The sequence below is a fragment of the Notechis scutatus genome, chromosome 8 (assembly GCF_049901735.1).
Source record: "Notechis scutatus isolate UNSWTSFEM ecotype Mainland chromosome 8, rNotScu1.2, whole genome shotgun sequence".
NCBI lineage: Eukaryota > Metazoa > Chordata > Lepidosauria > Squamata > Elapidae > Notechis > Notechis scutatus.
Window position 1 is genome coordinate 17,934,954 of NC_142016.1, and position 18,571 is coordinate 17,953,524.

Consider the following 18,571-nt stretch of genomic DNA (forward strand, 5'->3'; position numbering starts at 1 on the left):
CAGGTGTTGTGAGATTTAGGAGTTTTCATCGTGCCTTCTAACTACTAGTTGGTGTTCATGAATGTTGCTTCTGCCTGCCTGTCCTACATGGTGGTTTGTTAACACTCCTTAACACTGTATCTCATACATACAATGTTATACATAAATATGTTGAATATTTACCATGCATCTACAATATTGTAGATGGTTGTGTGTTGTAAACACATACTCAAAGAGCACCAAGGACTGAGCTGCGTATATTCTCTTTTATTGAAAATTAGAAGTTGTAACCTCTTAGCTCCTCATTGAAAAGCTCCTTAAGAGCTGGCTGTGGTCTTAGGCCTGGGGGGTCCTCAGACAACTGGAGACTGGCTTAGGTGGCTCCACTGACAAGGTTGCCATTTTTATCCTCTCTCCCCTGGGGGTTTGTATTTCTAACTTTTATTATTTGTAATACGGATTAACATTTTTGCCAAATTTGCTGTTTGTAATCTGAGCGCTGTTCACTGCTCAGATTCACCAACAGTGAGACGGAAGGCTACATAAACTTGAATGAATGAATTGAATTTGAGAGGGAATCATGATTTGACTACCATGGGATTTAGTGGTGGGATTCGAATTTTTTTACTACTGGTTCTGTGGGTGTGACCTGGTTTGGTGGTTGGCCTGGTGAGTGTGGCAGAAGGAGGATACTGCAAAATCCCATTCCCTCCCCACCCCACTAACCTGCTTTCCAGCTCCGTTCTCCTGTGCAGAGCAACCAAAGAAGACCCAGCCGATCAGCTGGGACTCGGGAGGCAGAGAATAGATGGGGGTGGAGCCAGTCAGGTGGTATTTGCCGGTTCTCCAAACTACTTAAAATTTCTGCTACCGGTTCTCTAGAACTGGTCAGAACCGGCTGAATACCGCCTCTGAATGGGATGGTTTCAATAAATGAGGAGGGAAAAGTCCTACTTTCCTCTTAGCAATTCCTCCCCCCTCCCCAATTTGGGAAATGGTTTGCACCATCTCCACCCTTTGCCAGATTTGCCCTTCCAAGCCTTGAACCCTCACCATTCACAGCCAGGGTCACTTCTTTCTCGGCCACTCCAATGCGAGGCACGATGGCTTTGCACACGTACACCCCGGCATCCTCTTGTGTCACTGCCTTGAGATGCAGTGTGTTGCCATTACTCAGCACCTGTTGGTACAAGTTGACTCAGTTGACCATGTCTTCCTTAATGGCCAAGGACAATGAGATTCTAAAAATACCAGGGAGGCCACCTGTTGCCCATCTCCACTTGAAAGGAACGAGTTGGAAGGAGTCTGATAGCATCTTTTCCCACTTTTTACTAAAAGGTGTAAGATTTCATGAGCTGCAATCTCCCTTCATCAATTGCATGGCATCTTTGGATTAAATTTGTAAGTTGGAAGAGGTGCTACCACACCTCTCTTAATTTGGGGCTACTGCTGATTAACATGACATTTCTCCTACAATGTCTCCTAGGAAAGCAATGAGGGATTGGTGGGAACAGACCTTTTGTTAGTGATGGGCCCAGTTTTGGTATTGTTTACCAGTTGCAAAGATAGAAATCAGGGCCAGGTGTAGACCTGGGGAGGCCTAATACATGGGAAGAGGTAGAGCAGTATTTTACAATCTTGGCCACTTTAACTCACTTTAACTTTGACTTCAACTCCCAGAATTGCAGCTGGTTGTGGAATTCTGGAAATTGAAGTCCATGCCTCTTAAAGTGGCCAAATTGAGAAACATTGCTGTAGAGCAATATTTGACTTTCTTTGTTTTTCCTTTGCTTTGCTTCTTCTCACCGAAGAATCTTCTTCAGTACTGACTGAAGTTCTTTAGTTCAGCCCAGAACTGAAGAAACTTCTTGGGTGAGAAGTCTTCAAGGAAAAACAAAGGAAGTCCAACTGTCTCTTGAAAAAGCACCTTTGGGTCTATCCCTGAGTGTTTCTCAACCATAGTGTTTTACAATCTTGGCCACTTTAAGATGTGTGGACTTCAACTCCCAAAATTACAGCTGGTTGTGGGATTCTGGGAATTGAAGTCCATGCCTGTTAAAGTGGCCAAATGGAGAAACACTGATGCAGAGCAATATTTGGCAAGTGCTAAGAAGAAGGCTGTGGAATAGCTGAACTTGGCAAGAATGTCATCAGGATGTATAACAGGTCTGTGATGGGTTGGGGGATGAGCTTTCTTTGAAGAGCAAGGCCGATGCTGCAGAAACCAAACATATTTTAATCTTCATTGATGAGGAACAGATTGTGATGATCCGTAGTCTCTCAAAATAACCCAAAACCCAAAACATATATTAACGTCCGGTAAGGCCTTCAACTTAACTTCACTGTTTTATTAGACACAGTTTAAAGTCACAAAAGTAAATAATGAGGCAAACAGAAAACCAAAACAAACCGCATTGATGAGAGTTCCGAAGCAAGCCAAGATAACTAATCATAAACTCCAGGAAAATAACCAAGAAAAGTCCATGGAAAGAACGCCAGCAAAGATAAACCTCTTTCAAGGTGAAGACTAAATTGACTCCTGCAAATTCTAACTGCGCAGTTGCAAACTTATATAGCTCCCACCTGCAAGCCACGAGGAGGATCATGGTAATCTCCTCTTGAGTAGACCTCACTTTTCCCTGATCCTCTCCTCCCTGTGTGACCTAGGATGGATAGGGGATGGGCCTGGGTCCTCCTCTGACTGCTCAGCCGGCCTCTGCCCTTCCCCAGCCTCCTCCACCACCACCTCCGGAGCCACACTCCCACTCCCTGTTGGCTGTTCCTCCTCTTCCTCAGAGTCGGTCTCCACCAGGGGCATGACACAGATGTACTACAGAGGAGACCTTAACTGATGAAGACTGTCTCATATGACATTGTAAGAGATCTGGCTTAATTTACGATGCCCAGAAATCAGGGGTCTGGTAGCATCTTTTCTGATGAAGGCATGGGATTGGAAGGCATCAACGTTCTCAGCTCATCAGACACAACTCACGAAAGCTGACGCGGTTTAATCAAATATATTTGTCAGAAAAGATGCTATACCGGACTCTTCCTATTAAAGTTGTAACCGTAATAAATGAAAAACCATCTTAAATTTTGAGAGGCCCCTTTAGGCTGTGGACAACCATGTTACTTGGCTGATGCCTGGTGAGTTTGGCTCTATGGCTAAAACTTTGGTGAAAGTCTCTCATTCTAATCTCTTGTCTACCTTCTGATGTTGAGCTTGTGCTCACTATTAAAATGGGAGAGAAAATGGAAACTGACGGTCAAAGCTGAACTCACCACAGTGGATCCTTTCTTTGTCCAGGCCAAGGTTAGAGGTGGGTTCCCAGTCCAGGTGCAGGTGAAAGAGGCATCTGAGCCGATGTCCACCGTCAGGGGCTTGGGCTGGGAGACAAGGTGAGGCCCAACTACAGGAGTAAAAAAAGACGAAAGAGTTAGTTGAGCATCAATGACAACAGCCAATAAGTTTGGTAGAAGCCTCAGGATTCCACTTCATAGTCTAACTCTTATCTCTTGGTCTGAGTGTCTATGGAGATTCTCAGTCATCAGGTCATGGTTGTCCCAAAAGTGCTTTTTCAAGAGGCAACTGGACTTTCTTTGTTTTGCTTCTCACCCAGGAATCTTCTTCAGCACTGACTGAAGTTCTTTAGTTCAGCCCAGAACTGAAGAAGCTTCTTGGGTGAGAAGTCTTCAAAGAAGAACAAAGAAGTCGAACTGCCTCTTGAAAAATCACCTTTGGGTCTCGCTCTGAGTGTTTCTCAACCTCAACAACTTTAAGATGTGATGACTTCAACCTCCCCAAATGGCCCATCCAGTTTTGTATCCCTGGCTTACCTATAGAAATTACAGGTTTAGTCTCCAGGGAAATAGCAATAACACTTAGACTTCTATACCGCTTCTTATAGCCCTTTCCAAGTGGTTTACAGAGTCAGCCTATTGCCCCCAACAATCTGGGTCCTCATTTTACAGAACTTGGAAGGATAGAAGGCTGAGTCAACCTTGAGCCTGGTGAGAATTGAACTGCCAAATTGCAGGCAGCCGGCAGTCGGCAGAAGTAGCCTGCAGTACCGCATTCTAACCACTGCGCCATCACAGCTCATAAATGCTAGGGGGGAAAAATGCTTGCTGAAACCCCCCCAACCTCTTCCCTAATTCCTTTTTGAAAGTTTTGACTTACAGTGGACGTCCACCAGAGTGCTAACATTGGTGCTGCCCACAGCGTTGGACACTTCACACGACACGGGCTCTGTGAAGAAAGACTGGTCAACTGTGGCTTCGTAGCTGTCACCGTTGGCCTCTGGGATGGGGACACCTCCTTTAGCCCACCTGTCAAGGGAGATACGGACTTAGGAGATCTTGACTCAACATGTTAAACTCTTAAATCTGGGTTCGGGTCATGGGCAGTGGAATGAGGCTGTGAGAATAACTTGGGAGTAGGAGGAAGAGCCGCAGACTAGTCACCAAAGAATGGAGGTCGAGAAAGCATCTCAGAAGGGATTCTCTTTTATTCTATGGAAATTCAAGGTAAGGGCGGGGAGAAGTATTTTTTAGATTTGCATGTTCTCTTACTATAACCTTACAGTAATGGTAGTGTTGATATTTGTGTTTTTGATTTCATGTCAACAGGCTGATAGAAGTGTCCAAATAAATAAATCACAGTCTGGCTTAACATTGTGACCTGGTTCATCCTCCATGTTACCACATTGGCGGAGTAGATTCTTGCAACCACAACCAACACAGCCAACTAATGTTACTCTACTTTTGTGTTTCATAGGAACTCGGTTGCTTGGTTGTTATTGCCTCCACATTAGAACCTGTCGCCCTTCCACCCAAAATGTTAATGTGCTTTCTGGCCTACTGAAAGTGTGCCCATTCCTGTTGTAGAAGAAAAAGCGGTGACCTTTTTAATGTACTCAAGAGATCAGTAAAGGCGTGAGAGCAAGGAGAAGTTACTCCTTTTCTCTCATGATACTAGAAGCCAAAATCCATAATGAAGCTGAGTAGACATGTTTAGAGCAGACAAATAGAGAATTTTTTCATGCGGTGTACAGTTGCCCTGGGGAACTTCCTGCCACAAGAATGGATGATGGTTACCAAATTAAGATGGCTTAACAATTGGATTACAGAAAACCAGTGGAAGGTATCAATGATTACTAATCATTTGGATTATGAACCCTCACTAGATTCAGTGACCGTACACTTTTGAAAACTAGAGAATACAAGTGGGAAGTAGTGTAACTTTTGAACTGATCCATGTTAGCTAATTCTTACACATCAGCAGGACAAGTAGAGATAGCCCTTGGTTACCAACTGTTTGTTCAGTGATTTAAGTGCTTGGCAACCAGCACACATTTATTAGCTACACCACCCCATGGTCACATGATCACCATTTTTGTGCCCTTCCCAGCCAGCTTCTGACAAGTACATTCAATGTAAAGCCAGTGGGAAGTCACAGCCACATGACATCATAAACGATCACCATTTTTGACTGACCTGAACTGACAATCCTAAATCCGGTGAAGTCACCTGAAATTTCATTTAACAACTACGTCACTTAGCGATAAAAGAGTTGCCGACCCCAATGGAGGTCAGTAAGCAAGGACTTCCATCTGAATAACTGAGCGGGCAATCCTCCACGTTGCCATTAGAGGGCACTTCAACCCCACAATTGCTCCATTTGGACTCTGCAGCTTCTTCAGATTCTATCTAATTCCTTACCGGTAACCTGTCACTTCAGGATTGGAAGTTGCGGTACAGAGGAAGCTCACTTTGCCGCCTTCAGGCACAGTTTGTGGCTGTACAGACAGGATCACAACGGGTGGATCTGTAAGGTGGAGAAGAGGGACGGGGGGAATCCCAATTGTTTTATTTCTCCATTGTACAATTTTTCCACAGGACAATACTATGTACATAGTTTTGTACATAGTACAATACAGCGACCCAAAGATCATTAGCATCACAATTCTCTCACACCCTAGTCTTCATCAAGCAAGTTTGGGAAACCAATTCTGCAAAAAAGTGGGAGAATTATTATGGGGTGTGGTGTCTAGTTCTGCCAGCAGCGACTTAGCTCCCTGTTGTGGTTAGCCGGCAGCAGGTGTGCTGAGGAGAGTGAGGACTCAGGTGAGGGGCCAGGACCATTAGGAGTGGACTGCTGCCTTCAGAGATTGTGGGGGCTGGCAGCAGCGATGAGGAGGTTCCCGAGGAGCCTGTGCCAAGTGTGCATGCACGCAGGGTTGCTTGCAGGAAAAGAGCAGCTGCGACAGCACGGGCGACTTGGTAGTAAGGCTGCAAGGTAATGTGGCCCCTCCTTCAAGAAGATAAAAAGCCAGCTGTGAAGCGAATGTTCTTTGCAGGAAGCAAAGACATTTTGAAACTCCAGCCTCATGGACATTGCAGTTATTTTAGTTGGTATTTGAAGACTCTTGTTGTAAAATATGTCTAGGTAACCTTATCTGTTATTTTTGGCAGCCTCACACAGTTTTGGCGAGGCTTGTGCTTATCAAGGTTAATTAGTTTGCAGCAGCCTTTTAACCAGGGGATTCGTAAGAATCATTAAAAGGTTTCTGTTCCCTTTGGTTCGTGTTTGTTTTATTGGACAAGGGTTTGGGTCAGGACACTCCCTTGCTGTCTGTTTGCGGATCTAGTTGGATCCCTTGCTCTCTGTCTTGTGGGTTAACTGCTATCCATCTAAGTAGAATTAGACCTTCTCAGAGGCCGGCATCCCAAAACCAGGGAGCCACAATCCCAGTTGCTTGCTGTGCTTCATGTTTCCTGGGCTTCTCTCAATGATCAGGTACCTGATTTTCAGTCCCAGCTGCAGTAAAATACAGTATTTGCCTCCAACTTAATTGTTTGACTGGGCTTCTTCCTGCTTCTAATAACAGCCTTAGAATGCTGAGGTCAGCTCCTATAGGCAGCTCATATGTATAAAAGTGCACAGAATCCTAAAATTGGAAGAAATTACTTTTAACCTTCAGGTCCACAGTTCAGTGGAGGAATCCAAATTAAAGCATTCAGACCAATGGCTGTCCTTCTCTGCTTGGACATTTCTGACAAAGGTCAGCTTATTCCATCCCCAGATCACTGACTCCATTACTGAGTGGCCCTCGCAAGCTCAGAAAGGTTTTCCTAACATTCCATCATTCAAATTATTATTATTTTTCTGTCCTGCTCAACATCTCAGGCATTCTTTCTGGTATCTGAAGAATGCTATTGTGTGGGTGTCCTCTCTTCTCAAAGTTAAACATTCTCAGTGTCTTCTTCACTTAAAAGACTTTCCAGGTCTTTAATGGTAAAAGAATGTCTCCCTTCACAAAGCAAATTATAATCTGGGGATTCATCTGGGTACGTCACCTCTTAGATGACCTTAGCCCATATCTTGGATTGATACCCTTGATGTTTTGTGAGCGCTAGAGGGGAACAATGCTTTGTGAAGATTTCCTGCGGTAAGGGGGGGGGGAGGGGCAGGACACAAATGCAATCAATGCATCTATGGCTGGGGATTAGCTCAGCTATCTTGAGCTAATCATTAAATTACGAGTCTGACTCTGTAAACCGCTTAGAGAGGACTGCAAAGCATTGTGAGGCAGTATATAAGTTTAAGTGCTATTGCTATTAAGAGTCCTTCCAAACTCAGTGGTCTACCTGACCATTTCTTGGCCACAAACCCAAGCGCAGGGGCCTCTGACTCATCCAGTCCTCCTAAGAACTGAGAAGCCTTGGATACTTACACTGAACGTTAAGGGTGACTGAGGTCTGCTTGCCAGCAGGGGCTGCTGGGTTGCTGACACGACAGGTGAAGGTGCTGCTCCTGTCTCGGCTGCTTGGGATTAAGAGGAAGGTGCTGACAGCCACTTCCCGCTTGCCATCATCCATCAGGGACTGCAGGAGAACAAAGAAGACGCATTTAGAGCAGAGGTGGGTATTCAGCCCGTTCTGACCAGTTCTGGAGAACCAGTAGTGGAAATTTTGAGTAGTTCGGAGAACTGGCAAATCCCACCTCTGACTGGCCCCGCCCCCATTTATTCTCCACCTCCCAAGTCCCAGCTGATTGGCTGGCTCTCCTTTGGTTGCCCTGCACAGGAGAACGGAGCTGGAAAGCAGGTTAGTGGGGTGGGGAGGGAATGGGGATTTTACAGTATCCTTCCCCTGCCATGGCCACCAAGCCATGCCCACCAAGTCACACCACACCCACAGAACCGGTAGTAAAATTTTTTGAATCCCACTACTGTTTATAGCCAAACTTCTAGTGACTCTAGGAAGACCGGGCCGGAAGTTATAGACCTAGAATGCCATGGATTGCTCACAATTGGTTTGGAGATGGGCCTTTTCCCCTATCCCTCTCTTTGTTACACACAAGTCTACATCATACATTTTTGACACTTCACCTTAACCTGCCCATTTGTCAATATCATAGAATTATAGAGTTGGACGAAATCTTGGAGGCCTTCTAGTCCAAGTCCCTGTACAAGACAGAGGTCCATAGATTTCCCCCCCCCCAAAGAGTTATCCTAAACTTTTCTTGAAAACCTCCAGTGATGGAGCATCTGCAATTCCAGGAGGCAAGCTCTTCCACTGCTTGTCTATGAAGATTCCCAACCATCCAGGTCAGGGTTGTCCCAAAGGTGCTTTTTTCCAAAACGTTTTGCTTCTCATCCAAGAAGCTTCTTCAGACCTCCGAATGAGATGATGAGAAGTGAAACATTTTCAAAGGAAAAAAAAAAAACCCAAGACAAGTCCAATGTCAACTCATAAAACATTTTGTGTACAATGTTTTATAATTGTCAACAGAAAGAAGGGGAGGGAGTTTCAAAGAGCAGGCGGGCAGTGTGGAATCGAAAGTACATTCCATTCATATTTTCTTCAGAGACTGATTAGATGACTGAAGCTTCTGCTGGGCAAAAATCTAATTGGAGAGCATGATTGAGGACTCTTGGCTATGGCCATGTTTTGTTGGATGATACACCCAGAGAGGTGGGTGGGAAAAGCAGGATCAAGGGTGACAGTGAATTACGTATCTCAGAGTCAGCTACGCCCAGGCTAATGCCGGAATGTTAATTTCTAATAAATCCTTTCAAGTTTTGGGAGTGTGGCTCGAGGCTCATGATTTAATTGGAGTAACTGCCGGAATCCTGACATCCAGTTGCCTTTTGGAAAAAGCACCTTTGGGTCTTCCACTGTTTAATCATTCTCAGTGCTACGAAATCCCACCTTACTTCCAGATTGGATCTCCCTCTGACATGGCCCAATGGGCAATTCTGACAACTAGCGATTGAAAACTGTCAGGCTGAGCTTACCCCAAAACTTGAAAACCCCCATTCCCAGGTCTCTGCCGCGCTCGGTGGGAACCAAAGCTCAACTCACTGACGCACCTTGGAGTAAACAGCTGATTCTTGTCGCTGCCCATCACGATACCAGGTGATTTCAGCTGCTGGCTTGGCTCCAGATGCGCGGCACGAAAGGTTGTAGGGGATGTTGGATATGACATGGACAATGGGGCCACTGTGAATCTCAGGGTCATTGGGAGGGACTGCAAGAACACAGGCAGAGAGGTATGGTTGGTTACCTTGTCTTGGAAAGAGGCTATAGACAACCAGGCCTGGGAACGACCAACTGTTGGCACTACAAAATTCATTCACTAATAGAAGATAATACTTATAGCTTGGGGTTGAACTGTGGAGTCCTTGGTACTCTCTAAACATCTTGCAGAAGTTTCATTATCCAGCTCGGGAACATCTTATTGCACTGAAAATTAACAACAACAACTTGGATGATGTTACCTAGTTGGGTAATGGAATGTCTACAAGGAAACAACCAAGTCAGACAGCACCAAGATCTCCACAATTCATTCACTTTTGCTCATTCTGTCTCTTGGTCTGATTTCTGCGGGCTCTCTACTATCCCCACTGGCTTATAATTCAATCTTCACTGCTCGGAAAAATGTAGAAAACAAGGCTTATGCTAAACCAGAATAGGTAAGCTTGATAGCCCCTTGCAAGGCCCCCATATCTGTGGGTGAAATGATTACCTTTCTGCAACAATGCTTTTAAAAATATGGGTGGAGAAGAAATGGGAGCAAGAGACCTGCAGAGACAACCTGGTCCATTTTCTACTCTTCCCATAATGGAGAATGGTATGTAGCCCAGGATTGAACCCTTGAGCTCTGAGCCTGCTTCTCTGCCTGCAAATATTTCATTGCCAGGTTTAATATCCTCCTCAATGCAGGTTAGTTTGCTGGCTTCGTGTTCTTATGCATCAATGAGCCAGCAAACTTTGTTCTCCCTGTCCTGCACTAATGATATTACCTCATTTATATTGTAAGAACACATGTGGACATGCAACAAAATATCTAATGTGCAATATTATATGAAATAAACAATAACACAGGTTAGTCCGCATTTAGCAATTGCCTTGTTTAGCCATCATTTGCAGTTATGAGGGTGGTAAAAAGGTAACTATACAACCAATCCTTGCATTTATGACTCGCAACCTTCGCAGGTCTGTAAAGCAAAGGAAAGCTGAAAGTTTGTTAGCATAGTAACCTAGTGACAGCTTTGCTTAACACCCAAGTTGCTGGTCCCAATTGCGGTCACTAAACAAGAACTACCGGTATCTGTAGTGAGAAGAGTTATATCATTTTAAATTTTAGCAAATATCTTTAATATCTGGCAAATAATTTTTATTTCATGGACCTCTGAGAGAATCTTGTGGGATCCCCAGGGATCCCCAGATCACACTTTCTGTCCTTTACAAACTTTCTAAGTTATCTTCATCAGTGGGAATGACTTCAAGCTTTAACGTGGGCATGGGCCAGCTTTCCCCAGAAGCCATCATGAGTCTGCAGGAGTGATCTTACATAACGAACCCTATCCACTTCTTCATAGTTCAGTTTAGGCTTTCATGATGCTCTCATGGAAAGATCAACCAGTGTCAAACTCGACTTCATTGAAGGCCGCATCAGGGTTGTGTTTGACCTTGGGTGGTGGGTGGGGGTGTGGCCAGGGTGGGCATGGCACAGCACTTGTGTTAGGGGGCACCTGTGGTGGCATGAGCACTCTGCCAGCGAAAATGGCCTCCCAAGCTCTGTTTTCGGCTGGGAGGGCCTCCTGCATCCCTCCGCCAGCGGAAACGGAGCTCAGGAGGGACGCTCTGTTTTCACTGCGGGCTGGTCCTTCGTTGTTTCCAGGGCAGCCCCCACGGGCCAGATCTAAACACACTGTGAGACGGATCCAGCCCCCGGGCGTTGAGTTTGACACCCCTGAACCAGAAGAATCTCTTGATTAGTGTATTAGCTGGGGTAGCTGTTCAGGAGACCACAAATTGGGATTTTGAAAAACTGGGATCGTCTCACCGACAAAAACAGGAAGGTAGAAGGAAACTCACTAAGCACAGTAAGTTTAGCTCGCTGGGAGCGCAGCGCTGCTTGTGTGGCTTGGCACTCATAAACAGCATCGTCGTCTAGTTCAGCGTAGTCGATGCGTAAGTTGTGTTGACCGGCAGAGGCATCTCCTACAATTGAATAGCGGGACCAACCTGTGGAGAAAGCCATAGGGTAAGATATCAGCCTTTACCAGGTAGGCCAGATAGGAAACATGACCAGATAAGCTAACTCTACTTTAGTGTAAAGTTAGATTAATAGAATCTCGCAAGTCTGAAAATAGGCATCTCCCACCATTATTTTCTGCAGCCCAAGAACAATCAACCCATGGAACAGAGGTTGCAGGAGCTTCATCACTGGAAGCTTTCAAGAAGGGACTGGACTGCCATCTGTCAGAAATGGTGTAGGTCTGCTTGAGTGGGGGGGTTGGGCTAGATGACCTACTAGGTCCCTTCCAACTCTGTTAATCTGTATCTGTAACTTAGGGGTGGTCTCTTCTGAGTCTCTTGCTATGTCCACTATACAGCTGTGGGCTCTGCTCCCTCTTATCCAATCATTCCCTAGGCAGGCTCTCTTTGCCTGGTCTCCCAAGGTCTTTCTCACACACCATTACTGTCAGCCTTCGAGATTTTCTTCCTTTGCTTTGCATCTTTCGGCTGCCATAAGTAACGGGGGGAGGACGGAGGACATGGTTATGGGAAGCGAGCTGGAGGTGTTACAAAACAGAACTGTATAAGTTATGGGGGGGGGGAGATTCTTGCTTAGGCTTTTATCCTATGCTATGTGCAGCCACAACTCTTGAATGAAACCAGCATTGAAAAATTAAGTTCTGTGTAACTCAGGATGAAATTGAATTAGGATCAACACCTTTGACAGTTTGTGGTAAGCCAGTATTTCTCCCAATAAGATCATGCCCAGAGGATCATTAGTTGCCCTCTCCCCTCTTTGGAAGAGCTTTATAGCTCCCGCTGCCTTAAGAAAGTTCAAAACATTCTCAAAGATCCATCTCATCCTGGGCACCCCTTTTTTTTTTCTGAACTATTACCATATAGCAGACGGTACAGGATACAAGGACAAATAGGCTGAAAAACAGCTTCTATCCCAGGGCAGTAACTCTACAGAATTCTACTGTATAGTGCAATATTCATGCAATATCAGGGGTTTTCAATTCAATGTGTGGAGTGTGAAGGATGTGTGTTTGTGTTTATTTTCATAGTAGTAAATTGTACACTGAAGATGGTATTTAATTTCATTGTATGAGGTGCGATGACTATAAAGTAAAGTAAAGTAAAGTAAAGTAAAGTAAGGTAAGGTAAGGTAAGGTAAGGTAAGGTAAGGTAAGGTAAGGTAAGGTAAAGTAAAGTAAAGTAAAGTAAAGTAAAGTAAAGTAAAGTAAAGTAAAGTAAAGTACAGTAAAGTACAGTAAAGTAAAGCAAAGCAAAGCAAAGCAAAGCAAAGTAAATAAGGCTTTCTCCAACCATCTACCACAGGGGTGGGCAAACTTTTGGCTTGGGGGCCGCATTGACTTTTAAAATTTGACAGACGGGCCGGGTCAGCACAAGATTTTTGGGAATCGCCCCACCCTTTCCCCCTCTTCTCCTCCTTCCCTCCCTCGGAGGCCCCGAGTCAGGAGTTGCTACCGCCGGCGCGGCTCGCGCGGCTCCAGTCCCGTTGCCTCGGAAAGGGAAAGGCAAAAGGAAGAGCCGCGCGGCGGTGCTTTGCAACGGCAGCAGCGGCACCGGAGGCTCAGGCTCAGCGGCTCCTGGTTTTGCCTTTTCCTTCCCAAGGCAACACGGGACTGGAGCCGCGCGGAGCTGCGCCGGCGGTAGCAACTCCTGACAGCCCCAGCCGGACACCTGAGCGGAGCCCGGGTGGAACTGCCTGTTGCTGCTGCCAGAGCACCGCCGGGTCGCCTCCTCCAAGCAGCCTCCCGCCCGCCGGGCTTCCCTCTGCCGCGCGGCTCGGGGCCAGGCGTGAGCGCCCGCGAGTTAAAAGGAAGCCGAAAGTTGCTGGGAAGTTGCTCGGGTTTTCGGGCTTTCAGGCTTAAACTTTGCACAGGCAAAGTTTGCAGGCGGAGCGTCTTCCGCCGAGGAGCGGGAAGGGTTCGACCCGGTGGGTGGGCGGGTGGGCTGCTTGGAGGAGGCGACTCCGGCGGTGCTCCGGGTTTCCCTCCGCTGCGCGGCTCGGGCCAGATGCAAGTGCCCGCGAGGAAAAAGGAAGCCGCAAGTTGCTGGGAAGTTGCTCGGTGCTGGGAACAGGCTTTTAAAGTGCCGCCTGAGCAGGACCGCCGAGCCGGGAAACGGGGCACCAAGGCAGGGCAAGGCTCCACCAGCAGCGGCCTAGCTTTAGGTGGCTCCAAGCAGCCCGCTCCAAGCAGCCCGCCCGCTCGCCGGGCGGAACCCTTCCCGCTCCTCGGCCGGAAGACGCCCGCCTGCAAACTTTGCCTTTGCAAAGTTTAAGCCTGGAAGCCCCGGAAAAAAGGGGGATCGGGGACTCACCTTCGGAGAGGTCGCACTCAAGGTGATTTCAACTCCCAGCCGAGGCCTTTGCAAAGTTCTTCTTTTCTTTCCTACTCCCGAGAGCGCTCCGCACTGTTTTGCAGCTTTGGGGGCCACGCGGCGCAGGGCAATATGCCACGCCCAGCGATTTTTTTCAGGGCCGGGCCGGATTGGACAGACCAACGGGCCGGATGTGGCCCGCGGGCCGTAGTTTGCCCACCCCTGATCTACCATGTCTCCCTTAATAGGGTCATGATAGACTTACCGGGTAGGTCTCTCTCCCCCCCTAAGGCCAGCCCATCCTTGGTCCACTGAACCATGCCACGGTAGCCCATGATCACGCATGCTAATGTCACCGATTGACCGGACACGATCACTTGATCCATAGGCTGCTGAAAGAAATAGGCGGCCAACCCTGCGAAAACAAAACCAAGATTTAAAGTCAGACTGTTTAGTGATCCTAATGAAGAAATCAGGACTTTTTGGCTGGAGCTTCAGAGGAGATACGCTTGAACCGATTTGCTGAATTCAGACTGATTGTCTGCCAAGAGCAGCATTTCGCTTCTGCCAGTGGCCCATTTATCTTGGAAAGTTTACAAGAATGGAGAAAACACAGGCTTATCCAATGCTGCCTTCAGGGCCTACTACTAGTGGCGTACCACTTCTATACATGGAAGATCGGCATTGTTATTTTATCTAAAAGCAAGTTTTCCCCCCATCTGTAAGGTGGTTTTTTTGTGATTAGCGGTTCTAAATTAGTACATCTTCTTTAAGGTAAAATGATGCCACCTGTAACACGAATCAGGCCAATCCTGAAAAGCTGCAGTGTTGGCAGACATCAATAAGAGGAAATTTTCTATGCTCCTATCAATATGTTAATGGGATATTTGCTTTGCATGCAAAGCATTTCAGGTGAGCTCCATTCCAGTCCAGTAAGACTAAGAATGATCTTCATTTGAAATTTAACCAGAGGTATTTCGTGGCATGGGAGTGGCGTCTGATCATGCCCTTGCCAAGGATCTGTCAGACGGCACTTGTAATTTCTCTCAAGTGGGTCCTGGAGATCTTGCACTTGCGTAGTTGTGAGGAGACCAGGCAGTGGTGTGAGTGAGATTATCCGTTGCACAATCAACTTGTCAGCACTCTGGTGCCACCCTGGTTTTCCATTGCAGTCCAAGCGAAGGTGCCAAAAGAGAATTCCACCAATGGGCCCGGCTGGGCTGCTAGGGGTTCACAGGGGTTCGGGAGAGCCCCTAGCTAAGCTTCTGTGCAGTTTGGAGAACCCCAAATCCCACTCCTGTCTGGCCCCACCCACCCCTCCCCTCCCTCCCAGGAGTCCCCACGCGGCCCGTTTTGGATGCAGGTAAGTGCAAGGCCCATGCAGACTTGGGGTGGTGGTGAAAAATGGGCCTCCCAGAAGTTCAGGAAGGCCGGAAACAGGCCTGTTTCCGGCTTCCAGAGAGCCTCCGGAGTCCGGGGAGGTCGTTTTTGCCCTCCTGGAGGCTTGAGAAAAGCCTCCGGAGCCCGGGGAGGGCAAAAATGCCCTGCCCCTGCCGCGGTGCAGGAGGCCGACTAGGCCACACCCACCCAGCAACCGGGCAGAGAACCCTCTGCCAATGGGCCTTTTAGCTATCGGGATGTAGAGCAGAAAAGCCCAGCCCAGCGCCCCCTTCCTCCCCCCCGCAACTCGCAGCAGCACTCACAAACCCTGCCTGGACAACCGGTAAGAAATGCCAAGCGTAGGACGTAAGGTAATAAAACGGAGACTCCTTTTTCCTTTTGGTAGAATAAAAAAATAAAAACCTTCCGTTAGCAGAGCCTGTGTTTTGCCACCACCCGCTGCCCGGTAATGATCAGATTGTGTTTCTTGCCTATTCCCGGTGTAATTTCTCTTCCAGTGGCCGAGCCATTTTCCGTTGCAATTCAAAGCCTGCCTGCTCGGAAACAATTCCTACTGAATTAATTCAACGGGGCTTACTCTCTAGAGTAAGGGCTGCATTCTCCCCTCTCTTTTGTGAGAGCTGAGAAAGGCAAACATGTGGAGGAGAAGGAAAGGGGAGGTAGAGCGTGCCTTCTTATTCTTATCCTTGTTGTTATTACTTTTAAAGATGACACCGTTGCCCCTCAGGTTCCTGGCGCAGCCTTATCTCTCCACACAGATGATCAGGTGCAGCCGGTGAGTTTGCTCTTCGGCCCAGGAAAGTTCTGCTGGACTTCCACAGCACCCCTAACGAAACTACTTTCTTTCCTGCCTTTCCTGCGTCGCTCTTGGCAAATGCGTTTAAAAGGTAGCCCAGAGTTGGCAGGCATCCAGGACTGTACACAGACAGAGGTGTGCACCCCAATGCACCATCGGACGACTGGAATCCTAGACCTCAAGATTCTTCTTTCCACTTAAATCAAGGCAGGAGCGGGAAGTCAACGCGGATCATGGTGACACGCGTGTGACTAGATGGGTAGATCCCGTTGATCTTATTACATTAGCTGTACTTTTGAATTCCATTCTTTAACGAAAGAGGGAAATGGATTTATAAAAGGACCCAACACACAAAAAAAAGAGAGAGAGACTTTAGAACGAGCGCAGGGAAGACCAGCAAAAGATAATTAGGGTTGCTGGAGGCTAAAACGTAGGAACTGGGCATGTCTAGTCTAATGAAGAGAAGGACTGGAGTGACATGATAAAGAGTCTTTCAATATTTGAGGGGTTGTCACCAAGAAGGGGACAGCCTATTTTCTAAAGGACCTGAGGGCATGGACAAGACGTCACGGATGGAAAAAGAGAGATCCAACCTAGAACGAAGGGGAAATTTCTTGACAGTGAGAACAATTAGGGCAGGAGTCCCCAAACTTGGCAACTTTAAGACTTGTGGACTTCAACTCCCAGAATTCTCCAGCCAGCTATGCTGGCTGGAGAATTCTGGGAGTTGAAGTCCACAAGTCTTAAAGTTGCCAAGTTTGCAGACCTCTGAATTAGGGGGAATGGTTTGCCTTCAGAAGTTGTGGGTGTGGTTTTTAAGAGGAGACTGGACAGCAATTCATCCAGAATAGCATAACATCTCCTGCTTGAGCAAGGGATTGGACTAGAGGACCTCCAAGGTCCCTTCTAACTCTGTTATGCTTTTATTTCTGCCAACTGCTGCTTCTCATGTAGTCAGACTCTTGAAATAAGCGCTGTCACCATTCAGGAGGTCTCTTACACCAAGGAATGTCATGGTTTCTCCATATTGATTGCTGATTGGACCCAGCACAGGGTGCTGGGCCCAATCACAAGTACATAAATGTTCATAAGTGACAACCCAGATCCAGATCCTTCAAATATGGAGCTCTCGCCTCACAACCAGGAGGCTGTCAGTCCGATCCTAGGTAGAGGCTAATATTTGGAATAGGCTCTCCTGGAGGTTGGACTAGATGACCTCCAATGTCCCTTCCAACTCTGTTATTCTATGATCTATATAGGTTCTTTGTTACCTTGGGTGAGCTTTGGGGGCCATTTACCAAATGCTCACCAACGCGCCCCGACGCCACCGAAGTGATGTCGAACTGCGCCAGGGTTGCCCCCCCTGACGCCGCGGCCCAAGGTTTTGCAATGACCGTCCTCCAACTCTGTTAGGTTGATCTGCTTTGTTACCTGAGGTACCACCTCCCATGGTTGTTAGGGAAAAATTGAGAATTGTAGTCCAATATACCCAGAAGATTTAAGTTAGGGTATCATTTCCTATCTGAAATAAATCCAGTTACCCATGAAAAGCTGTTTGCCCTTGACAAATCTACTCTCTGCTCCTTCTGACCACCAGGAAGCTGTTAAGATTCAAGGAGCTGAAGAGAACCTGTTTTGGTGCATAGATCCCTCCAATGTAAAGCCTGCTTAACTGCAATCCAATAAGGGTTGGCCTTTTTGTTCTATTGTTAAGAAGTTTACTTACTCCACCAGGATCTGAATAGTGGGATAATCCCTTCGAGAGGGTCAAGATGATTGAGGCACAGAATCAGCTCATGACAAAGGCCTGGATGGCAGTCAGGCAGGCAGAATAACCCACTTCTCTTGGGCTTTTAGTTGCCCCAGAGAGACAAGACCAAGTCCAGCTGATCAACCTTCTGAGAAACACTGAAGTGAACTCTGCTTGTGACCGTTATGAATCCTATCATGAGCATCAAGAAACACAGAAATGGTCTGGTTATTGCAAGTGGTGTTGAGAACCACTTCGGGTCTCTGAACTGTGGGTGCAATTTAAGCGGGGGGGAAAATGGAGACTTTAGAACAGGGGTGGCTGATCGTAGCCACGAGGGCTGCAATGTGGCTTTCAGAACCACATTTGGATGGCGCCTGGTTCCAGTGGGTTAATGGAACAGGAGTCCATAAGAAATCATATTGACGAACGTCATTGATTTGCTTTAATTCACTGTAAATCCGAATCAAGTCAAACTAAGTTTCTAGGCCAAACCACCCACTGCTGTGACACCACTCCAAAAAGAAGTACTGTTTCAGCCTATATGGTGCATCCTTTGACTAATAGAGATGGCAATCGGCTATTCCAGGTAGGAAGAACTGTTCCTGAGTTCCAAGGGCCTCTGATCTTCCCTGATTCTGTCTGGGGTCACCTGTTCTCTTGGACCTAGTGACAAAAACCCAGAGATGGATCAGCAGTTCCATCTTCCTTGATGTTTCCTCTAGGCAAGGATGTCCTTTGGGGACCAGATAGAGATGGGAAGA

At 47.0% G+C, this 18,571-nt stretch overlaps 1 protein-coding gene across 2 annotated transcripts in view; it reads right to left on the reverse strand.

The window, feature by feature from the left end:
* Positions 1–18,571, reverse strand: part of KIRREL2 (kirre like nephrin family adhesion molecule 2) — a 61,468-nt gene that overhangs the window by 17,978 nt on the left and 24,919 nt on the right. The window contains exons 1-9 of one of the 2 annotated variants that reach the window (XM_087970868.1): positions 16,211–16,232; positions 14,126–14,275; positions 11,368–11,517; positions 9,357–9,514; positions 7,716–7,866; positions 5,701–5,806; positions 4,160–4,308; positions 3,262–3,389; positions 1,033–1,159 (exon numbers count right to left, since the gene is read on the reverse strand). In XM_087970868.1, the coding sequence (XP_087826994.1) occupies positions 1,033–1,159; positions 3,262–3,389; positions 4,160–4,308; positions 5,701–5,806; positions 7,716–7,866; positions 9,357–9,514; positions 11,368–11,517; positions 14,126–14,246 (1,090 nt within the window). In that variant the 5' untranslated portion in view covers positions 14,247–14,275; positions 16,211–16,232. Of the gene's footprint in view, positions 1–1,032; positions 1,160–3,261; positions 3,390–4,159; positions 4,309–5,700; positions 5,807–7,715; positions 7,867–9,356; positions 9,515–11,367; positions 11,518–14,125; positions 14,276–16,210; positions 16,233–18,571 lie in introns of those variants that run through there. The other variant, XM_087970867.1, reaches the window with a different exon arrangement.